At 46.0% G+C, this 10,869-nt stretch overlaps 1 protein-coding gene across 1 annotated transcript in view; it reads right to left on the bottom strand.

The window, feature by feature from the left end:
• Positions 1–468: 468 nt before the first annotated feature.
• The window catches only part of LOC106589914 (uncharacterized), a 58,899-nt gene continuing 48,498 nt past the window's right edge, over positions 469–10,869 (bottom strand). The window contains exons 16-22 of the mRNA XM_082970591.1: positions 6,130–7,515; positions 5,736–6,023; positions 5,505–5,578; positions 2,290–2,514; positions 2,065–2,194; positions 1,754–1,952; positions 469–1,613 (exon numbers count right to left, since the gene is read on the bottom strand). Coding sequence (XP_082826717.1) covers positions 1,351–1,613; positions 1,754–1,952; positions 2,065–2,194; positions 2,290–2,514; positions 5,505–5,578; positions 5,736–6,023; positions 6,130–7,515 — 2,565 coding nt within the window. The 3' untranslated portion in view covers positions 469–1,350. The remainder of the gene's footprint in view (positions 1,614–1,753; positions 1,953–2,064; positions 2,195–2,289; positions 2,515–5,504; positions 5,579–5,735; positions 6,024–6,129; positions 7,516–10,869) is intronic.

The raw sequence follows: 10,869 nt of genomic DNA, 5'->3' as shown, positions 1-10,869 counted from the left end.
AAAAGTTCAAGGGGGCTGAATACTTTCGCAAGGCACTGTATATCTTTTTTTTTGGGGGGGGGGGGGGTAGAAGGATTACTTTATCCTATCCTAGGTATTCCTTAAAGAGGTGGGGTTTCAGGTGTCTCCGGAAGGTGGTGATTGACTCCGCTGTCCTGGCGTCGTGAGGGAGCTTGTTCCACCATTGGGGTGCCAGAGCAGCGAACAGTTTTGACTGGGCTGAGCGGGAACTGTGCTTCCGCAGGAGAGGCTGGGTCGTAAGGGACAAGGAGGCAAGCTACTGACAGAGTTAACACCACATAGGCTGTCCAATTCTGATCTTTAACGCAGCCATAGAGACAGATACACACAGAGAGCGAGTGAGAGAGAAGAATCAGAAAGAATGAGCAGATGAAGCTACATTCTGAAGTTTCAATCCTTCACAGAAGATCGTCTACTAGAAACGATTGACTGACAAAAACCAAAAGAGAAGTTGTATAACTTTTATTGCTTGACAAACCTAAACAAAACGCATATTTTCCACCTGCAGCATTGTAAACATGATCATTTTAATACATTTATTTTTAATACACGAGTGTCTGAAACTACCAAGTAATACAAATATTCCACAAATATAATTAATTATTAGATTACTTGGCATTAAGTAATTTTTAAAAATTGTTTACATATGTCCATAAAACATAAACGTTTCAAATATTTGAGGTATAACACTTGTCTTTATATGGTCAAAAGTGCAAATATGCTTAAAAAAGGCATACCTTGCATTTATTTGGACACTTTGCATATCTATCCTTAAAAAAAATGGCCTATATTCTGTAGAATCAAGTGTCCTGGGGTCCCTGTACAGTGTAAACAACAAAAACATCATGAACAGTGAATGAAAAAACACAGCATGGAGAACAGCAGACCAAAAATAAAGTGCACTTCAGAAAGACTCAAATTACATGTGGAAAATGAGATATGAACATTTCATTGAAATCAGTGCATGGAAACTTTGAACAAAACACATCAATATATTCATGTACTCTATGGGCCTGTTTCCTGGACACAGATTAATCCGAGTCCTAGACAAAAGTTGAAATACAAGGAGAGATTGTCTTTTGAGCATGTTTTTATAAGTCCATGACTCGTCTTAGTCTGTGTTTGGGAAACTGGCCTTTAATAGTGTCATAAGAGACATTCTCCATGTTGTTGTTTTGAGATGCACTGCACTGCCACCTCGACTGCCACTCAGTGAGAAAACATACACCTTGACTTCCTCTCAAATGAGAGTTAGGTACCAGTTCTTCTGTTCAGTCCGGTCTAAGCTACAGTTCATTATGGTCTGTCCAGTCCTTGATCAGTGACCATTCAGATGTTTGACAAGTGATTAATCAGACGGGCGGCCTCTGACGAGCAGCTGAAACGTAATTTCCACACTTCGGCCTGCTGCTGCGACGGAGGACATGAATTTGAGGCAGCATACAGGATAGCAGCTTCAGCTACCCTTCCTACCTTCCATAGAGCAGCAGCACCTCTTCTTCCAGGCTGTCCCCTAGGCCTGTCCCACCTCTCTCCCCTGGTCCTCTGGTTCCGAGAGAAGATGATGTCCAGTCGAATTGTCCCACCGAAGACTACAATTGAAATACGGACATTTTGGTGTTCAAAATGAAAATGTATGCTCCAAATAATTTAATTGGTAAACCTAACACGTTTTAGTGTTTTCCTTGACTTTAAAAATGGACTGCATCAACATGTGGTCTATTTATTTTACCTTCATCACCGGCTCCATCTCCCCCAACACCGGGGGAGTTCCCAGCTCCATCTCCCCCCACACCAGTGGAGCTCCCGGCCCAATCTCCGACCATCAAACAGCGGACGTCAGAGCGGCACCGAAGGGACACCCCCTGGAACTGTGCTTGTCGGGAGAGCAGGGGGAGGTAGCGCGGAGCAGGGTGGAACACTGCATTCTCCTGCATGAAGGAAGGGATGGATGGATGGATGAATGAATGAATCTGACAAATGTCACGGTGAGAGTGAGTGCATGGCATCTTCCTGCATAAATATAAAACATAGTTAATGTACCTGCACCAGTCCAAGGTGCGTCTCCGTGAGGAGGAGCTGGGCCCAGGGGTCAGGTCTGGGGTCAGGGGTCGTTGTCACACCAACGGTAGTGTAGAGCAGCAGTCTGACCTCTCCCAGACTAGGCTTCTCTCTGAAAAGACATAAAATAAAACTTGTTTGTCTGTCTTCAGTTCTTATGCGCTATCCTTTCAAGACCAACAAATACTACTACTACAATACTACTACCTGTCCATGTTGCCGTGCAGTATATACACCAGGTCAGCTAGGGTCTTGTGGAAGTGACCAGACACCCTGGGCCCAGCATCCAACACCAGGTCAGGTACCTGGGCCGTCCAGTCCAGAGACAGCTCCATCAGGTCCTCGTTCAGGAAAGGGTGGTGAGCCACTCGCTGGTCCCCAGGGGAGAACACACTCAGCAGGGCCTGGGTGAGGGCCTGTGTAAGGGTCTGGCTGTGGAGGTACAGCAGAGGGTGTAATTGAACATTTGATCAAATGTATTTCTATTATTCAAGCAACACGCCTTAGTAGCAGGCTGCTGTTTATTGTCATGAATCTTGTCCTGGAGGCAGAACTGAGCCATTTCTGCTCGATAAGCCAGCTGCAAAGTCAAAAATCGGCAAACAACTCATGAAAACAAAAAATGTTGCTCTTTATTCTTAATTTAAATCAAATCAAAGTGGAACTGACAGCGTTTTAACTACAATGCAGATTTGAAACAAAACGGACAATCATAATATCAGTGAAAATATAGAATTCCCAGTATTGTTTCAAAACCAACTTTATAAAAGAGGTTTAAAAAAAAAAAAAAGGGATCTATTTGACTAAATAATTCCATGACGTACAGTAAGGCATTGGCTCCCGAGTGGCGCAGCAGTCTAAGGCACTTGCATCTCAGTGCTAGAAGAGTCACTACAGACCCTGGTTCGATTCCAGGCTGTATCACAAACGGCCGTGATTGGGAGTCCCATAGGGCGGCGCACAATTGGCCCAGTGTCGTCCGGGTTAGGGTTTGGCCGGGGTAGGCCGTCTTTCTAAATAAGAATTTGTTTTTCACCGACTTGCCTAGTTTATCTTGGCCAGGTCGCAGTTGTAAATGAGATCTCACTGGTCATCCCCAAAGCCAACACTTCCTTTGGCCGCCTTTCCTTCCAGTTCTCTGCTGCCAATGACTGGAACGAATTGCAAAAATCACTGAAGCTGGGAGACTCATATCTCCCTCACTAACTTTAAGCATCAGCTATCAGAGCAGCTTACCGATCACGGCAACTGTACACAATTCAACTTGCGCTGATTTTGTGTGTCCCATTTACAGCGTGCAGTGGAGGGAAAGTGTACAGACATACAGTATACCACAGTCCTATCTAGGCTACTAAAATATTGCAGCCTGGCTTCAGTTTTTAAAGCTGGACAATGAATAAACAAAAAAACATAACCTGCATCAAAGGACAAACATGTAGGCCTGTTACAGCAACATTAGAGCAGTAGCCCAGGCAGATTACTCAATACATTATGAGTGTACCATTACAGTTGAATGCAGCATTGCTGCATTCAACTGTACTTTTGAGCCATGCAGTGCAAAAGTCAAAAATATTTAAAAAGAAATCTTTTAAAAATAAATAACATGTTTTAAGTTTAAAATGTTAAAACACCCTATAGTTACATTTGTGTTCTTTGGAATCATTAATAGATTTTGATTACGGTCGCAGCATTTTAAGCAGCAAAGGCTAGACAAATATACATTTACCTCGTTTTAATATGTTAAAATGCTATATTCAGCATCCTATTTGCATACACTAATAAATATATATATATATAAATATATATATATACACAAAAGTATGTGGACACCTTCAAATTAGTGGATTCGGCTATTTCAGCCACACCCGTTGTTGACAGGTGTGTAAAATTGAACACAGCCATGCAATCTCCATAGACAAACATTGGCTGCAGAATTGCCTTACTGAAAAGCTCAGTGACTTTCAACATGGCACCATCGTAGGATGCCACCTTTCCAACAAGTCAATTAGTCATATTTCTGCCTAGCTAGAGCTGCCCCGGGTCAACTGTAAGTGCTTTTATTGTGAAGTGGAAATGTCTAGGAGAAGAAAAAAACAAAACATCTCAACCAGGAAGTGGTCGGCCACACAAGCGCACAGATTGAGACCACAGAGTGCTAAAGCACGTAGCGCGCAAACAAATCGTCTCCCCGGTCTATCACTCGCTACAGAGGTCCAAACGTCAGCATAACAACTGCTCCACATACTTAAGTATAAGGGCCATATTTTTCTAATAAAATAATGGTTTTTACAACAAAAAAACTGCAACCCTTTCTAGCCAAATAGGATATGTCTGGCCCACAAATTTGTTTTATTTAGTTTTTTTCCAATATTGAGTTGACACCCCTGGGCTAGCGTATTTATTTATGTAGCTAGCTAGCTAGCTGCTGGGAGGATGTCATGTCATTAGAGGAGTTAGTGACTGACCGACTGTGTCTTGTATACCCATAGACCAGTTCAAAGTGAATGATGGAAGGGCCGTGTGGCAAATGGCTTATTTGCATATAGGCCTAGTGTAGCTCTGATTGGCTATGGCGCACTGGTCTACAGACTCCGGAACTTGGACAAGAGAGATGTTTTTATTAGGTTTTACTCACTGCAGTGTCAATTGTCTAAACGCAAGTACATTTTCCCCATTTGATATTGCTAGAGAATTTTGAAACGCCTTACTTTCGTCATTCCAAAACATTCTATGAATTTATGAAAACCATACCTAAGTGCTCGCTTGTCAGAAAATATAAATAAAAATATCAGTGGAGGCTGGTGAGGTGAGGATGGCTCATAATGTCTGGAACGGAGTAAATGGAACTGAATAAAAACACCTGGAAACCCTGTGTTTGATGTATTTGGTACCATTCCAGTGATTCTGCTCCACTCATTACCACAAGCCCGTCCTCCTCAATTACATTTACATTTTAGTCATTTAGCAGACGCTCTTATCCAGAGCGACTTACAGTATTGAATGCATACATTTCATTTCATGAATTAAGGTGCGCCAGCCTTCTGTGGTGTATATGAACAGATTTCGATAAGATTTCCTGTTGCTAAAACGCTTTCAGTTCCACTTTAAAGTAAGGGTTAGGCATTAGGGTTAGGTTGAAAATCAGACCATGACTTTGTGGCTGTGGCAAATAGTGACCATGCTGTACAGAGCTGCCTCCAGAACAAGATTCAGGACAATAAATGCAAACCTGCATCTTAGTAGACCACACGAAGACATTAACCTACTTCATAATCTTCTTCTATTCAAGTGCTAACCTACTTCTAAAAACAAAATTAAAAAATGTGCGACTGATTGGCAATCGATCATGATCAACTGTTGGCTCCAAGCACCCTTTTGTTTCCACTAGGCTAGAGGATAAGAACAGTGGTCCTCTCCTTTACCTGTGGGTGTAGAGGGTCAGGACACTCTCCTCAGTGGAGGCTGTGAGACGAAGGCTCTGACCGCCAAAACCCACCTAGATGGATATTTAGGTAGAACATTCTAGATGATGATAATGGTGATGATAAAGATGAGGATAAATATAATTAATAACAAAGAAAATAGGTAAATTATTTAATTGGTAGAACAATAAAATATACATATTTTTTTCAAAAAAAAAAAAAAAGACCTACCTGGATCTCCTTGATCTGCAGCAGGGGGAGGTGGTGGAACACTGTCAGAGGCGTGGTCTGATCGTGCATGTCAGGGTCAAGAGTCAGGGCGTAGAGGCAGGACTCCAATAGGAGGACGAGGGAAGGGTGTGGGTGGGGCTGGCTGCAGTTGGCCACGCCCAGCCAGTAGAGAGCCAGTAGTCTCTGAGAAGTGAAGACAGAGGGGAGAACGGACTGGAGACAACCCAGGAGGGTGGACACGGGAAGGGACTGGAGTAGAACCAGAGCCCCTGGGAACTCCACCAGTCTCTGAGAGAAAGAACGAGATTTGGTTTATTTTAATAAAGCAACATGGAAGGCTGAATGATTTGGATTCACTTTGTACATTTCATAATATGAATTACTAAAAACACACCTGGTAATATACCTGGACACCCTCAGTCCACTGCTTCTCCTGCCCAGAAACAGAGCTCTTCTCTGGACCTGTAGACCTGGCGTTGTCCCCCTGCTCTGGAGGGGACTGTGGCGTGCTGCCATTGGCTCCGTCAGTAACACACTGTGGGTCCTCCTCCATCTTGATCTGGTCCTCTGGTGACCACAGCTCCTCCTTGGTTGTAAGCTGTACCTCTGACATAGATGGAGCCTCCTGTCTGCCTTCCTGCTCCAGAGTCCATTCCAGTTCTCGGATGGGATTCTGTTCCCCTGTTCTCCAATCCACTTCTTTACCAGTGTTCTGTTTATGTGGGAACTCAGTGGCATTCTGGGCTGGGTACAGGCTTGGTGCTGGGCCGAAGACAGTATTGTAGGTTGTAAGAAGGAGCAGGTTCATTTTTGGTGCGGTGTTAAGGTCAATAGCTCTCTGCTGTATTCCAGTTGACTCCACTTGCTGAAGATCCTGAGTGAGCTCAATGGGAATGCTCCTGAAGTCCTGAAGAGTTAGCTCGGTGCTTATGTGTTGCACCAATGGCAGCTCACTGCCTATAGAGAATACCTGACTGTCTTTAACATAGGAGAACATGTGACTCTCTCTGACCAATGAGAAGACCTGGCTGTCTTTGACCACTGACAGCACCAGACTGTCCCTCACCATTGAGACAACCTGACTGGGCCAACTGGAGCAGGCTCGTCCCACAGCTCCAGGCTGCAGACTCCCAACCATTCCACCATCTCCAGGCTGCAGATCTCCTGTACTGTCCCAGAACTGCTGCAGGACTCTCGGCAGGGAGCTGTGGAGGAGACGCCACGTGCCCGGGAACATCCATGAGACCCCACTGCTGACCACAGAACCCATCCCAGAGATAGAGCTCTCTTCCCCCAGAGAATCTAGCTCATGCTCCACCCCAAGCCCAGAGATCTGGGATACCCTTCTAACCAGAGCACCCAGCCCGGAAGCAGAGAACTGGCTCTCATCCTGCGCCTCCTCACCCCTAGACACGCTGCTAACCAGAGAACCCAGCCTAAAGCCCTGCTCAACCTCCTCCTCCCTCCTAGCCCCAGTCTGGGTCTCCTCCTTGTAATTGTCTCCGTAGCCCTCCACCGTGGTCTTGGATAGATTCATCATGCAACGACTGAACTGGCCCTGCAACGCTGCTAGCGGTAGGCCGCGTACCGCCTGGCTGCGTCTGTGTCTGTCCAGCCGGGAGGCTGTGTATTCGGTCTGGTTGTGGGTCTGTGTGTTGAGCTGGGACAGAGAGGCAGTGTGTTTGTCAAACCGAGAGATCTGTGTGTACGTTGAGCTGCTGCTGGCCAGAGGGAAGTGTCCGTGGTGCGTTCCTTCCTCTGTTCCTCTGTCGTCTCCTGTCTGCAGGTGGGATACAACAGCCCTTAATGAGATCCCTGCCGGGCCACTGTAACAGGCTCCGGCCTTGTACAGTCTCCTGCTGCGGCCGTCAGAAGAGAGACCTGACAGGACACCTGGGCTCTTGTTAGGCCCCACAGTACACCCATCAGCCTGCTGGACCAGAGAGGACAGGTATCTGCTGAAGGGCCCGGTCCCCAGGCAAGGCCTCCTCTCCCCCATCTCTAGGCAGAGGTAGTACTCCCTCCCATCACCTCTCAGACAACACCCTCCTGTTCATGATTGAACAGCAACACCCTCATCCTCCACTCCATCCTCCTCCACTCCATCCTCCTCCACTCCATCCTCCTCCACTCCATCCTACCCCACTCCATCCTACCCCACTCCATCCTACCCCACTCCATCCTACCCCACTCCATCCTACCCCACTCCATCCTCCCCTCCCTCGATAAAATCACTTCTGTTTCATGTTTCTATTGTTAGGCCAAGAAACAAGTAACAAAAAACTAATTTTAAAGTAAAAGAACGGATCAAAAAAAGCCATAGTTAACCCACGTTGTTAATTGAAAAAGGACTCAGCCATGGCATTGCCAAACTTGTTTTCTGTATAAATAGCATGCTTCAAATTGACAAGCCAAAGGAGTGAGGAAGGCGAGGGGAAAAACTAACGGCTTGAAGTGCTCTGTGTACAGCGTGCCTTCACAAAACGTTAGTCGTTTTCTGAGGCGGGCTCTAAGGTGGGCTCATTAAAAAAGGTAACAGGTTTGAAATATTAAACTAAGAAAACAAGCCATGGGAACAGGCATTTCATGCTCCATAAAAGTCTGTATTTAGACGTGTGTGAGATTGTGTGCCCAAACAATACGGACATCTGCACACTAAGATACAATTTATAATGCATGCCCAATACATACCGCCAAATGTGGATAGTGGATTACACACACACCGCCCCCCCAATTCAGAAAATATTCAGACCCCTTGACTTCTTCCACATTGTTACATTACAGCCTTTAAAAAATAAAAATAAATTGATAACATTTTTCACCCCCTCAATCAACACACGACAAAGCAAAAACAGGTAAAAAAATTAAATAAAACTTAAATATCACATTTACTTACGTACATAACCCAACCATAAGCCATGGATTACAGGCAACATTCGCACTAAGCTAAAGGCTAGAGCTGCCGCTTTCAAGGTGTGGGACTCTAACCCGGAATCTTACAAGGAATCCTGCTATGCCCTGCAACAAACCATCAAACAGGCAAAGCATCAATACAGGGCTAAGATTCAATCATACTACACCGGCTCCGACGCTCATCTTATGTGGCAGGGCTTGCAAACTATTACAGACTACAAAGGGAAGCACAGCTGCGAGTTGCCCAGTGACACAAGCCTACCAGAAGAGCTAAATCACTTATATGCACGCGTCGAGGCAAGCAACACTGAGGCATGTATGAGAGCATCAGCTGTTCCGGATGACTGTGTGATCACGCTCTCCGTAGCCGATATGAGTAAGACCTTTAAACAGGTCAACATTCACAAGGCTGCGGGGCCAGATGGATTACCAGGACGTGTGCTCCGGGCATGTGCTGACCAACTGGCAGGTGTCTTCACTGACATTTTCAACGTGTCCCTGATTGAGTGTAATACCAACATGTTTCAAGCAGACCACCATAGTCCCTGTGCCCAAGAACACAAAGGCAACCTGCCTAAATGACTACAGACCCGTAGCACTCACATCCGTAACCATGAAGTGCTTTGAAAGGTTGGTAATGGCTCACAACAACAGCATTATCCCAGAAACCCTAGACCCACTCCAATTTACATACCATCCAAACAGATCCACAGATAATGCAATCTCTATAGCACTCCAAACTGCCCTTTCCCACCGGGACAAAAGGAACACTTATGTGAGAATGCTATGCATTGACTACAGCTCAGCGTTCAACACCATAGTGGCCTCAAAGCTCATCACTAAGCTAAGGAACCTGGGACTAAACACCTCCCTCTGCAACTGGATCCTGGACTTCCTGACGGGCCGCCCCCAGGTGGTGAGGGTAGGTAGCAAAACATCTGCCACGCTGATCCTCAACACTGGAGCTCCACAGGGGTGCGTGCTCAGTCGCCTCCAGTACTCCCTGTTCACCCACGAATGCATGGCCAGGCACGACTCCAACACCATCATTAAGTTTGCAGACGACACAACAGTGGTAGGCCTGATCACAGACAACGACGAGACAGCCTATAGGGAGGTGGTCAGAGACCTGGCCGTGTGGTGCCAGAATAACAACCTATCCCTCAACGTAACCAAGACTAAGGAGATGATTGTGGACTACAGGAAAAGGAGGACCGAGCACGCCCCCATTCTTATCGACGGGGCTATAGTGGAGCAGGTTGAGAGCTTCAAGTTCCTCGGTGTCCACATCAACAACAAACTAGAATGGTCCAAACACACCAAGACAGTCGTAAAGAGGGCACGACAAAGCCTATTCCCCCTCAGGAAACTAAAAAGGTTTGGCATGGGTCCTGAGATCCTCAAAAGGTTCTACAGCTGCACCATCGAGAGCATCCTGACTGGTTGCATCACTGCTTGGTATGGCAACTGCTCAGCATCTGACCGCAAGGCACTACAGAGGGTAGTGCGTACGGCCCAGTACATCACTGGGGCTAAGCTGCCTGTCATCCAGAACCTCTACACCAGGCGGTGTCAGAGGAAGGCCCTAAAAATTGTCAAAGACCCCAGCCACCCCAGTCCGACTGTTCTCTCTACTACCGCATGGCAAGCGGTACCGGAGTGCCAAGTCTAGGACAAAAAGGCTTCAACAGTTTTTACCCCCAAGCCATAAGACAACTGAACAGGTAATCAAATGGCTACCCCGGACTATTCGCATTGTGTACCCCCTCCAACCCCTCTTTTTAACGCTGCTGCTACTCCGTTTATCATATATGCATTGTCACTTTAACTATACATTCATGTACATACTACCTCAATCAGCCTGACTAGCCTCTCTCCTGTATATAGCCTCTCTCCTGTATATAGCCTCTCTCCTGTATATAGCCTCTCTCCTGTATATAGCCTCTCTCCTGTATATAGCCTCTCTCCTGTATATAGCCTCTCTCCTGTATATAGCCTCTCTCCTGTATATAGCCTCTCTCCTGTATATAGCCTCTCTCCTGTATATAGCCTCTCTCCTGTATATAGCCTCTCTCCTGTATATAGCCTCTCTCCTGTATATAGCCTCTCTCCTGTATATAGCCTCTCTCCTGTATATAGCCTCTCTCCTGTATATAGCCTCTCTCCTGTATATAGCCTCTCTCCTGTATATAGCCTCTCTCCTGTATATAGCCTGTCTTTT

The sequence above is a fragment of the Salmo salar genome, chromosome 28, assembly GCF_965601325.2.
Source record: "Salmo salar chromosome 28, fSalSal1, whole genome shotgun sequence".
In the NCBI taxonomy this organism is placed as follows: domain Eukaryota; kingdom Metazoa; phylum Chordata; class Actinopteri; order Salmoniformes; family Salmonidae; genus Salmo; species Salmo salar.
The sequence above is the reverse complement of the archived record's forward strand: the minus strand, read 5'-3'. Positions and strand labels throughout refer to the sequence as shown.